Raw genomic sequence first — 13599 nt, forward strand, 5'->3', positions numbered from 1 at the left:
ATTTCAGACTGATATCCCTGATGAATATGGATTCCAAAATCCTCAACAAAATCCTAGCTAATAGGATCCAACAATACATTAAAAGGATCACCCACTGTGACCAAGTGGGATTTACTTCGGGATGCAAGCGTGGGTCAACATTCACGAATCAATCAATGTGATAGAACACCTTAATAAGAAGAGGGAGAAGAATATTATGGTCCTCTCAATTGATGCAGAAAAAGAATTTGACAAAATATAGCATCCTTTCCTGATTAAAATGCTTCAGAGTATAGGGATACAGAGAACATTCCTCAAGTTCATAAAATCCATCTATGAAAAACCCACAGTGAATATCATCCTCAATGGGGAAAAGCTGAAAGCCTTTCCCTTAAGATCAGCAACACATCAAGGATGGCCACTCTCTCCACTATTGTTCAACATAGTACTAGAAGTCCTAGCAACAGCAATCAAACAATAAAAAGAAATGAAATGTATTCAAATTGGCAAAGAAGAATTCAAACTCTCTTTTTTCACAGATGATATGATACTTTATGTGGAAAACCCAAAAGACTCCACCCCCAAATTACTAGAACTCAGACAGCATTTCAGGAATGTGGCAGGATACAAAATCAATGCACAGAAATCAGTTGCTTTCTTATACACTAACAATGCAACTGTAGAAAGAGAAATTAGAGAAACGATTCAATTTATAATAGCACCAAAAATCATAAGATACCTTGAAATAAACCTAACCAAAGAGGTAAGTGATCTGTACTCAAGGAACTATAGAACACTCATGGAAGAAATTGAAAAACACACAGAAAGATTGAAAAATATTCCATGCTCATGGATTAGAATAAACATTGTTAAAATGTCTATGCTACCCAGAGCAATCTATACCTTCAAGGCCATCCCAATCAAAATTCCACTGATATTTTTCAAAGTGCTGGAACAAACAATCCTAAAATTGATACGGAATCAGAAAAGACCGCAAATTGCCAAGGAATTGTTGAAAAAGAAAAACAAAGCTGGGAGCAGCATGTTGCCCGATTTTGAGCTATATTACAAAGCTGTGATCACCAAGACAACATGGTACTGGCACAAAAACAGACATATAGACCAATGGAACAAAATAGAGAACCCAGATATGGACCCTCAACTCTATGGTCAAATAATTTTCGACAAAGCAGGAAAAAATATACAATGGAAAAAAAAGACCCTGTCTAGAATAAATGGTGTTGGGATAATTGGACAGCCACATGGAGAAGAATGAAACTCGACCACTCTCTAACACCATACACAAAGATAAACTCAAAATGGATGAAAGACCTCAATGTGAGAGAGGAATCCATCAAAACCCTAGAGGAGAACATCGGCAGTAACGTCTTTGACATCGGCCACAACAAATTCTTTCAACATACATCTCCAAAAGCTAATGAAACAAAAGCAAAAATGAACTTTTGGGACTTCATCAAGATAAAAAGCTTCTGCACAGGAAAGGAAACAGTCAACAAAACAAAGAATCTACCCGCAGAATGGGAGAAGATATTTGCAAATGACACCACAGATAAAGGGCTGGTATTTAAGATCTATAAAGAACTTCTCAAACTCAACACCCAAAAAACAAATAATCAAGTCAAAAAATGGACAGAAGACATGAAAAGACACTTCTCTGAAGAAGACATACAAATGGCTAATAGACACATGAAAAAATGTTCATCATCATTAGCCATCAGGGAAATCAAATCAAAACCTCATTGAGATACCACCTGACACCAGTTAGAATGATAAAAATGGACAGGGAAAGAAACAAAAAATATTGGAAAGGTTGTGGGAAAAGGGGAACCCTCTTGCACTGTTCGTGGGAATGCAAGCTGGTACAGCCAGTTTGGAAAACATGTGGAGTTTCCTCAAAAAATTAAAAATAGAACTACCCTATGACCCAGCAATTGCACTCCTGTGTATTTACACCAAAGACACAGATGTAGTGCAAAGAAGGCCATGTGCACCCCAATGTTCATAGCAGCAATGTCTGCAATAGCCAAACTGTGGAAAGAGCCGAGATGCCCTTCAACAGATGAATGGATAAAGAAGGTGTGTCCATATAATCAATGGAATATTACTCAGCCATCAGAAAGAATGAATACCCAACGACTACATCAACATGGATAGGACTGGAGGAGCTTATGTTAAGTGAAATAAGTCAAGCAGAGAAAGTCAATTATCATATGGTTTCCCTTATTTGTGGAACATAAGCAATAGCATGGAGGACATTAGGAGAAGGAAGGGAAAAATGAGGGGAGAAATCGGAGGGAGAGATGAACCATGAGCGACTATTCACTCTGAGTAAGAAACGGTTTTAGAGGAGAGGGGGAAGGGGGTCAGTTAGCTGGGAGATGGGTATTAAAAAGGGCACGTACTACATGTAGCACTGGGTGTTATACGAAAACAATGAATCGTGGATCACCACATCAAAAACTAATGATGTATTGAATTGTGACTAACATAACACAAGAAAATATTAAAAATTAAAAAAAAAACTATGGATGCAAACCTGAGCAGATTATTTAGCCTGGCCCCTGACAAGGGCGGTGTAATTCTGCCTTGGGCAAAGACATTTGAGAATCACTATAACAGGCCCCTCCTACAGAAGATCAGAAAGAACATCCAGCCAAGACCAAGTTTACCAATCAATGAGAACTGCAGAACTCCAGCGCTAGGGGAGCATTCATGGCTTTTTTTCCCCATGATTCTTTAGTTTTTCAAAGTTATTTTTTTTATTTTCCTTTTAATTTTTTAAATTTTTAAAAATTTTTCTTTTTCCCTTTTTCAACCAACATCTTATTAATTCCTTTTTGTAATATCTTTTTTAAATTTTCATATTTAGAGTCATAGTCTATCTCTTCATAGTAGTTAATAACCTTATTTTTGTACATATATATAAGTTTTTCTCTCTTTAAAATGTTGGGATACAGTTTCTTCTAACTACTGAAAATATACCCTGAATCTCTAGTGCATGATTTTGTTCTAGCCTCCTGCCTGAAAACATTCTTCCCACCCTTTTAAAATTTTTCTTCTTTCTTTTTTGAACCAATTTCTAATCTTGTCAATTCCTTTTTAAATCATTTTTTAAATTTTTATGTTTACAGTCATATTCTGTCCCTTCATCGTATTGATGCTTATTTTTGTATATATAAAAGTTTTACTTTCTTTAAAATTTTGGGAGGCAGTTTCTTCTAACAGACCAAAATACACCCAAAATCTAGTGTGTGGCTCTGTCCTATTCACCAGAATGATCATGTTAATTTTTTTGCTTTCCCTTTCTTTCCCACACCCTGCCCCGTTTCGGGTCTCTTCTGATTTGTTTAGTGTATATTTTTCTGGAGTCGTGGTTGCCACTTTAGCGTTTTGTTCTCTCATTCATCTATTCTTCTCTGGACAAAATGACAAAAAGGAAAATTCACCTCAAAGGAAAGAACAAAAGGCAGTACCAACTGCCAGTGATCTAATCAATATGGACATTAGTAAGACGTTGGAACTACAGTTCAAAATGAGGATTATATAAAGGTACTACCTGGGCTTGAAAAAAGCATGGAAGATACAAGAGAATCCCTTTCTGGAGAAATAAAAGAACTAAAATCGAACCAAGTCGAAATAAAAAAACGCCATTAATGAGATGCAATAAAAAATGCAGGCTCTAACTGCTAGGATAAATGAGGCAGAAGAGAGAAGTAGGGATATAGAAGACTAAATTATGGAGAACAAAGGAGCTGAGAAAAAGAGAGATAAACAACTATTGGATCACGAGGGCAGAATTTGAGAGAAAAGTGATATCATAAGATGAAACAATATGGGGATGGATAACCATTTAACCATGCTAATGGACATAAAAAAAAAAAAGCTGAGGTAGCAATCCTTATATCACACAAATTAGATTTTAAACCAAAGACTATAATAAGAGATGAGGAAGGACACAATATCCTACTTAAAGGGTCTATCCAATAAGAAGATCTAACAATTTTAAACATCTATGCCCCTAACACGGGAGCAGCCGACTATATAAGCCAATTAATAATAAAATCAAAGAAACACATCGACAACAATACAATAATATTAGGGGACTTTAACACTCCCCTCACTGAAATGGACAGATCATCTAAGCAAAAGATGAACAAGGAAATAAATGTTTTAAATGACACACTGTACAAGATGAACTTCACAAATATATATTCAGAACATTCCATCCCAAAGCAAAGTAATACGTATTCTTCTCTAGTGCACATGGAACATTCTCCAGAATAGATCCCATACTGGGTCACAAATCAGGTCTCAACTGGTACCAAAAGATTGGTATCATTCCCTGCCAATTTTTGGACCACAGTGCTCTGAAACTAGAACTGAATTACAAAAGGAAAGTCAGAAAGAACTCAAAAACATGGAGGGTAAAGAGCACCCTACTATAGAATGAATGGGTCAAGCAGGAAATTAAAGAATAATTTGTAAAAAAAAATTCATGGAAACTAATGAAAATGAAAACACAACTGTTCAAATTCTTTGGGGTGCAGCAAAGGTGGTCCTAAGAAGAAAGTATATAGCAGTACAATATTTTCTCAAGAAATAAGAAAGCTGTCATATACACAATCTAATCCTATACCTAAAAGAGCTGGAGAAAGAACAACAAATAAAGCCTAAACCCAGCAAGAGAAGAGAAATAATAAGGATCAGAGCAGAAATGAATGAAATAGACAACAAAAGAACAGTAGAACAGATCAGCGAAACTAGGAGCTGCTTCTTTGAAAAAATTACTAAGATTGATAAACCCCCGGCCAAACTGATCAAAAAGAAAAGAGAAAGGACGCAAATAAGTAAAATCATGAACGAAAAAAGAGAGATCACAACCAACACCAAAGAAATACAAACAATTATAAGAACATATACTAAGCAATTATATACCAGCTAATTAGACAATCTGGAAGAAATAAATGCATTCCTAGAGATGTATAAACTACCAAAACTGAACCAGGAAGAAATAGAAATCCTGAACAGATACATAACCAGTAAAGAAATTGAAGCAGTAAATAAAAATCTCCCAACAAACAAGAACCCAGGGCCAGATGGCTTCCCAGAGGAATTCTACCAAACATTGAAAGAAGAATTAATATCTATTATTCTGAAACAGTTCCAAAAAAATAGAAATAGTAGGAAAACTTCAATACTCATTTTATGATGTCAGCATTACCTTGATCCCAAATCCAGACAAAGACCCCATCAAAAAGGAGAATTACAGACCAGTATCCCTGATGAACATGGATGCAGAAATTCTCACCAAAATACTAGCCAATAAGATCCAACGGTACATTAAAAGGATTATTCACCACATCCAAGTGGGATTTATTCCTGGGCTGTAAGATTGTTTCAACATCCACAAATCAATCAACGTAATACAATACATTAATACAAGAAAGAACAGGAACTATATGATCCTCTCAATAAATACAGAAAAAAGCTTTTGACAAAGTACATCTTTTCTTGATTAAAACTCTTTACAGTGTAGAGATGCAGTGTACATACCTCAATATCATAAAAGCCATCTATGAAAATTGCACAGCTATTCTCATTCTCAATGGGGAAAAGCTTTTCCCCTAAGGTCAAGAACATGGCAGGGATGTCCACTATCACTACTGCTATTCAACATAGTACTAGAAATCCTAGCCACAGCAATCAGACAACAAAAAGAAATAAAAGGCATCCAAATCAACAAAGAAGAAGTTAAACTCTCACTCTTTGCAGATGATATGGTACTTTATGTGGAACTCAAAAGAATCCACCCCAAAATTGCTAAAACTCATACAGGAATTTAGCAACGTGGCAGGATATAAAATCAATGCACAGAAATCCATGGCATTTCTATACACCAACAACAAGATGGAAGAAAATAAAATTAAGCAGTTGACCCCATTTACAATTGCACCCCAAACTATAAGATACCTAGGAATAAATTTAACCAAGGATGTAAAGTATCTGTATTCAGAAAACTCAAAAACAATACCCAAAGAAAGTGATTGAAGAAGACACAAAGAAATGGAAAAACGTTCCATGCTCATGGATTGGAAGAACAAATATTGTGAAAATGTCTATTGTACCTAGAGCAATCTACACATTTAATGCAATCCCTATTAAAATACCATCCACTGTTTTCAAAGAAATGGAACAAATAATCCTAAAATTTGTATGGAACCAGAAAAGATCCCAAATAGCCACAGGAATGTTGATAAAGAAAAACAAAGCTGGTGGCATCACAATACCGGACTTCAAGCTCTATTACAAAGCTGTCATCATCAAAAGAGTATGGTACTGGCACAATAACGACACATGGATCAGTGGAACAGAATAGAGAGCCCAGAAATGGACCCTCAACTCTATTTTCACCTAATCTTTTTCAAAGCAGGAAAGAATGTCCAATAGAAAAAGGACAGTCTCTTCAATAAATGGTGCTGGGAAATTTGGACAGCCACATGCAGAAGAATGAAACTGGACCATTTCCTTACACCACACACAAAAATAGACTCCAAATGGATGAAAGACCCAAATGCGAGGCAGGAATCCATCAAAATCCTTGAGAAGAACACAGGCAGCAACCTCTTCGACCTCCGCAGCAGCAATTTCTTCCTATAAGCATCGCCAAAGGCAAGGGAAGCAAGGGCATAAATGAACTTCTCGGATTTCATGAAGATAACAAGCTTTTGCACAGCAAAGGAAACAGTCAACAAAACCAAAAGACAACGGACAGAATGCGAGAAGATATTTGCAAATGACATATCAGATAAAGGGCTAGTATCCAAAATATATAAAGAACTTATCAAACTTAACCCCCAAAGAACAAATGATCCAATCAAGAAATGGGCAGAAGACATGAGCAGACATTTCTTCAAAGAAGACATCCAAATGGCCAACAGACACATGAAAAAGTGCTCAACATCACTCAGCATCAGGGAAATACAAATCAAAACCTCAATGAGATACCACCTCTCACACCAGTCAGAATGGCTAAAATTAACAAGTAAGGAAACGACAGATGTTGGTGGGGATGCAGAGAAAGGGGAACCCTCCTACACTGTTGGTGGGAATGCAAGCTGGGGCAGCCACTCTGGAAAACAGTATGGAGGTTCCTCGAAAAGCTGAAAATAGAGCTACCCTATGACCCAGCAATTGCACTACTGGGTATTTACCTCAAAGATACAAATGGTTTGATCCAATGGGTACGTGCCCCCCAATGTTTATAGCAGCAATGTCCCCAATAGCCAAAATATGGAAAGAGCCAAGATGTCCATCAACAGATGAATGGATAAAGATGTGGCATTTATATACAATGGATATTATGCCATCATCAAAAAACACCGAAATCTTGCCATTTGCAATGATGTGGATGGACCTAGTGGGTATTATGCTAAGCGAAAAAAGTCAATCAGAGAAAGTCAGTTATCGTATGATCTCACTGATTTGAGGAATTTGAGAAACAAGACAGAGGAGCATAGGGGAAGGGAGGGGAAAATGAATGACCAAACCAGAGAGGGAGACAAACCATAAGTGACTCTTAATCTCAGGAAACAAACAGGGTTGCTGGAGTGGTGGAGGGTAGGAGGGATGGGGTGGCTGGGTGATGGACACTGGGGACAGTATGTGCTATGGTGAGCGCTGTGAATTGTGTAAGACTGATGAATCACAGATCTGTTCCCTGAAACAAATAATACATTATATGTTAATAAGAAAAATAAAAATTAAAAAAAATAAGGTATCATACCATCAAAAAAAAAAAAAAAAAAAAGAACAAACTGATAGTTACCAGATGGGAGATAGGTGGTGTGATGGAAGAAATAGGTGATGGAGATGAAGGAGTGCACTTGTCATGATGAGCACCATGTGATGTATAGAATTCTTAAACACTGTTGTACACCAGAAACTAATATAAAATTGTATGTTAACTATACTGGAATTGTAATTAAACAAATACTTAAAAAATAAAAATTAAGATTTTCAGAAATTATGAGAACCTATTAAATATTTGCATTTTCTAAGAACTTGAACAAAGATGAAAGATCTTCATTAATATTTGTAAACCTAAGGAAATATCGCTTTCTTGTTCCATGTAGAATCTTCATTAAATTATAGTTATTTAAATCAAATGTTTGTAAATAATTCAAAAGATCTTCTTTTCTTTATCTAGCCCTAAGTACCCAAGAGAGGGTACTAAATTGTCACTTTCTCCCATAAGATTCATGTACACATAAGTAATTAGTTAATAGCAAATTGTTTTCAGTATGGAGTTCATTAAGTGGAAGATTGAGATTGAGAAAACGTAAAACACCAGAACTGAAGTTGAATGTAGCTAAGACAGGATTGGATCAGAAGGAAAGAAAAATAAATAAATAAACAGAGAAAACCTAAGAACAAGTTTCAAAAGCTGTGGAAGATTGGGCTCATCAAACAGTACTGAATGTTTAGAGAAAATTGTGTAAAATTTTAAGATAACCAAATGAAAAAGAAGAAAGGTAGATGAAATGATTGCAATAGAAAGACAATATTTTTAAATTAATTATATTATGGAATAAAAAAGCGGGGAAAAGATAAAGTACAAAGACAGAGTTTATGGATTTTATATGTATGGCAAAAAGAATTACAACTAGGTAAGTGAAGAAGGTTATTCTGTGCTTCCTGTGTTCTATCCAATACCTGATCAATGAATGGGTAAATTTGTTATCACAGCTTTGTTCCATAATATATAGCCATCATAGCATTTAATTAATACCTGAAACTTCCTGTGATTCAGAAGCAACAGAAATGTAGCTATTCTTGCTGAAATATCACGTTTTTATATGAAAAGCAATTGTTTTATGTATTTAAAATCATTTTCCTAATGTAAGAAATTAAAATTAATTATTAAACTCTGTCAGTAGGGCGCCTGGGTGGCTCAGATGGTTAAGCATCTGCCTTCGGCTCAGGTCATGGTCCCTGGGTCCTGGGATTGATTCCCGCATCGGGCTCCCTGCTCCTTGGGAGGCTGCTTCTCCCTCTGCCTCTCTCTCTATCTCTCATGAATAAATAAATAAAATCTTTAAAAAAAATAAACTCTGTCAATAAATTGTTAAAAACTCAAATTCTTTCTTATAAAAAAGAATCAACTGGTTAATTGGAAAAATCAAAAAGCCATTTTTTTAAAACTAGTGAACCGAACTAAGATCGAATCTAAGATTTTTAGAAACTTTGTCATTTGCTGAACTTCCCATAAGCTTTTCTTCTTAGAATCAATACTAATAATACTAAAATATACAGCAATATATGCAAATTTTAAAATGTGCAGCATAATCATCACAAACTTCAAGTAAGTAAATATTATTAGTTCATGATATCTGATGAATTCAGCAATATGATTGGAAACCAAATCTGATAATGCCATTTTGTAATACGGGAATAGATATTCTATTTATTCTCTAATCTGTAGTCATTAGAATTTGATTTTTAAATTTCAAAAATGGAAAATATAATTATTTCATTCACATTACTTATTGATTTAAGATAAAATCATATCATAGTAATAGATTTTAGAATGATATTGACCAATGATTTCTCTTTGAATACAAATTAAAATATTTTTTTTAACCTGTTAGATACTATAGGGACCTATTTAAAGAGTCTCTGAAAGAAGCTCCAAAGTGCTAAGCTCTGCTACTGAACTTACAGAACTGACAGTCACAACTTCACTTGGGACAGCTTCTCTAGCATCTATATCTTTCAGTTTTCTCATCTTTAAAACTAGTAGAATAACAATAAAACCAAAGTAATAAGATTTACAAAGATTGTGTTAGGTAATAAGCTAATGACTTCCAAGTAAGCCTTCACTATAGGTTGGCTACTATCATCTCTTATGAATTTACATTATATGTCAGCTCCTTGAATACATTTTTAGAGATCAATTAAATACCAAAGGCCTTAGCAATGGCAGTAAGTACTTTGAGCTAGAAAAGTTGTTACATATATTGACTGGCCATGAATGATACAGATGTTGGATATAATAACTTTAAGAAATTTGTGAAAGCCATTATGTAGCATATTTGCTGATGAGCACCTTTTCTCTATATTTCTTATTGTTCTGTCTCATCCCTTAATGTCCAGATTAAGATATGATTATTTTCTTTATTAGGATAATTAATAATCTAGATCCTTTACTATTCAATGAACCAGAGGAGAGTCATGTCATCACCCTGTTCTTCTTATTCTTTATATATATATGGATGCTAGATCCTTGCTGCTCAGTTTAGGGTCCTCAGCCAGTGATGCCTTCTGTAAGTTTGTGTGGAATGCAGAATCAGAGGGCTAATCCAAGATGACCAAATCCTTGTTGACATTAGATACATGTAATGAATCTGCTAAGATTTGTGAAGATAATATTTCTGTTGGAGGGTGTAAGAGTGTGATATATAACGATGAAGAGAGGGGACATTCTTTCATAAGGGAATGCAAAGACTGAAGACACAAAAGTCCACTTAGACTTTGTTCAAAATTTCCTTCTCAAGTGTAAGCTTTATTTTTTTAAAGATTTTATTTATTGGGTGCCTGGGTGGCTCATTTGGTTAAGCAACTGCCGTCGGCTCAGGTCATGATCCTGGAGTCCCGGGATCGAGTCCCGCATCAGGCTCCCTGCTCAGCAGGGAGTCTGCCTCTCCGTCTGACCTTCTTCCCTCTCATGCTTTCTCTCTACCATTCTCTCTCTCAATAAATAAATAAAAATCTTTATAAAAAAAGATTTTATTTATTTATTTGAGAGAGAGATAATGAGAGAGGGAACACAAGCAGGGGGAGTGGGAGAAGGAGAAGCAGGCTTCCCACCGAGTAGGGAACCTGATGCGGGGCTCGATCCCAGGACCCTGGGATCATGACCTGAGCTGAAGCCAGATGCTTAAGGACTGAGCCACCCCTTCGCCCCTCAAGTGTAAGTTTTTGTTTGATATGCATGTTTGACAGTAAGGGCTCCCAATTTATCTTCTAAGTTATAGATTCTGTCCTAAAAAAGAAGCTTTCAGAAATGGACTATACTATTTTTAAATAATTTATTTAGTGGTAACATAAGTGGAAAGCAATTATCTTAGTGACAAAGAGAAACATATTTTGATTATCTGAAGTAAAAAATGGACTTAACCAATGTCATTTACTGCATAGTAAAAATGATCACCATCATCATTATTTTTCAGTCACTCAATAGTTCTTGATTAAATCTAAATAACTGATTATATACATATATATCATTATAATAACTGATATATATGTGTGTGTGTATATTATAATATATATGTATATATATTATATATTTAATTTAAATTCCAGTTTGTTAGGTGATGGGAATTAAGGAGTTCACTTGTCATGAGCACCAGATGTTGTAATATTATACTGTGTGTTAACTAACTGGAATTTAAATAATTCTTTTTCAGAAAATAAATAATTTCAAAATGATTTTCTGCTTTTAGCCCATTCTCAGTGTAATCCCTCCAAATGAGTATCAAGGTGTCTTAGATGCAGGAAGCAGTTGCCTTAAATCCCTTTTCAATATGAAAATATTTTTGATGTAAAGAATGTATCACATTAATATTTTAAACATGAAATATTCAAGGTCAGAGAAGACAAAAATAAGTTTACACTAATTAAAACTTTTATAGTTTACTTCTGAACATTATTTTTGAGGTCAGAGCTTAAAATTAGTAGAAGACCAATTCAATAGCTCTGTCAAACATTAAAGTGACTAGAACCTACATTTGAGACACAAAGACAAGAAGAAAAGAAAAATACATATTTTCATTTAAGGACCAAGCAGAAAGAGTTTAGTTACAATGTAGTGAATTGTGTCCACACGAAGTGCTCATCCTTTTGTTTAGATGTAATCTATAGCTGTGCTTGGGCATGTCCAGAATGGGATGATGCAGGTCCAAAGATTGAGTTTGCATATCAGATCTGAAGTGTAACTCTGGTGCAATCTTTGCAAAAATGCTAAAATGCTTCACACATAAGTCTCTTCAACCACTAATTGGTGATAATAGCACATATCTCTCCATATTATTAAATTACTTGATATTAACACAGCTCCAAATACAGAGCAGGCACTCAACATATGTTAGACTGTCAGTCTACATTCAGTTACTGAAGCACACTCATGAATCCTTTTCTTTTTATTTTTCTAAGACTGTGTGATCGGATCAAAAGCCTCAGTGTGTAGCCTCTATTTACAACTATATCTCAAAATTCAATGGGCATGGACAATGCAACTCTCTCCCAGGATTTTCTCCTGCTGGGCTTTCCTGGGTCCCAGGTCTTTCAGCTCTCTCTCTTTATGCTTTTTCTGGTGATGTACATTCTCACAGTGAGTGGTAACATGGCTATCTTGATGTTGGTGAGTACATCCCACCAGCTACATACACCTATGTACTTCTTTTTGAGCAACCTCTCTTTCTTGGAGATTTGGTATACCACAGCTGCAGTCCCCAAAGCCCTGGCCATCCTTCTGGGGAGAAGCCAAACCATATCATTTACTGGCTGCCTTTTGCAGATGTACCTTGTTTTCTCACTGGGCTGCACAGAGTACTTCCTCCTGGCAGCCATGGCTTATGACCGCTATCTGGCCATCTGCTATCCTCTACACTATGGGGTCATCATGAGCAGGCTGCTTTCAGCACAGCTAGCCCTGGGATCCTGGCTGTGCGGTTTTCTGGCCATTGCAGTGCCAACAGCCCTCATCAGCACCCTGTCCTTCTGTGGTCCCCACACAATCAACCACTTCTTCTGTGACATTGCACCCTGGATCACCCTGGCTTGCACCAGCACACAGGCAGTGGAACTTGTGGCCTTTGTGATTGCTTTTGTGGTCATCCTGAGTTCATGCCTCATCACCCTGGTCTCTTACATCTACATCATCAGCACCATTCTCAGGATCCCTTCAGCCAGCAGCAGGAGCAAAGCCTTCTCCACATGTTCTTCACATCTCACCGTTGTGCTCATCTGGTATGGGTCCACGATCTTTCTTCACGTCCGCCTCTCCATCAAAGAGGCCTTGGATCTTACAAAAGCTGTGCATGTCCTGAACACTGTGGTGACTCCAATTCTAAACCCATTCATCTATACTCTCCGTAACAAGGAAGTAAGAGAAACGCTGCTGAAGAAGTGGAAGGGAAAATAAACTGCCCTTAATAAAACAGAGCTCTGTTAATTATCTCCTTATCTCTCCAATTAAGAATACAGAGGGAAAAAGAAAATTTTCCTTGATACAGGAGAAAAAAAGAAAATGAAGGGGGAAAAAAACTGCATATACTTGCTCTACTTTTTTATATATGATTGGAAATGGAGTTCTTGATATAAGTAAACTGGACACTTTAAGGGGGAAAAAATGTGTGCACTGAGTTAGATTTGTCCTTGACTTATTTTTTCATTTTTTAAATTTAAATTCAATTAGCCAACATATAGTACATCATTAGTTTTTGTTGTAATGTTCAATAATTCACTAGCTGCATTATAACACCTGGTAGTGATTTTCAAAAAGATGGCAGAGAAGTAGGGGACCCTATTCCAACTGGTCCC

The 13599-nt window shown here is 36.0% G+C and overlaps 1 protein-coding gene across 1 annotated transcript; it reads left to right on the forward strand.

Annotated features, from left to right (window-relative positions):
* Nucleotides 1-12274: 12274 nt before the first annotated feature.
* LOC113928423 (olfactory receptor 6F1) lies at nucleotides 12275-13201 on the forward strand. The gene has a single exon (XM_027604349.1). It carries the CDS (start codon nucleotides 12275-12277, stop codon nucleotides 13199-13201), a length of 927 nt encoding a protein of 308 aa, XP_027460150.1.
* Nucleotides 13202-13599: the final 398 nt, after the last annotated feature.

The sequence above is a fragment of the Zalophus californianus genome, chromosome 5 (genome assembly GCF_009762305.2).
Source record: "Zalophus californianus isolate mZalCal1 chromosome 5, mZalCal1.pri.v2, whole genome shotgun sequence".
Lineage (NCBI taxonomy): Eukaryota > Metazoa > Chordata > Mammalia > Carnivora > Otariidae > Zalophus > Zalophus californianus.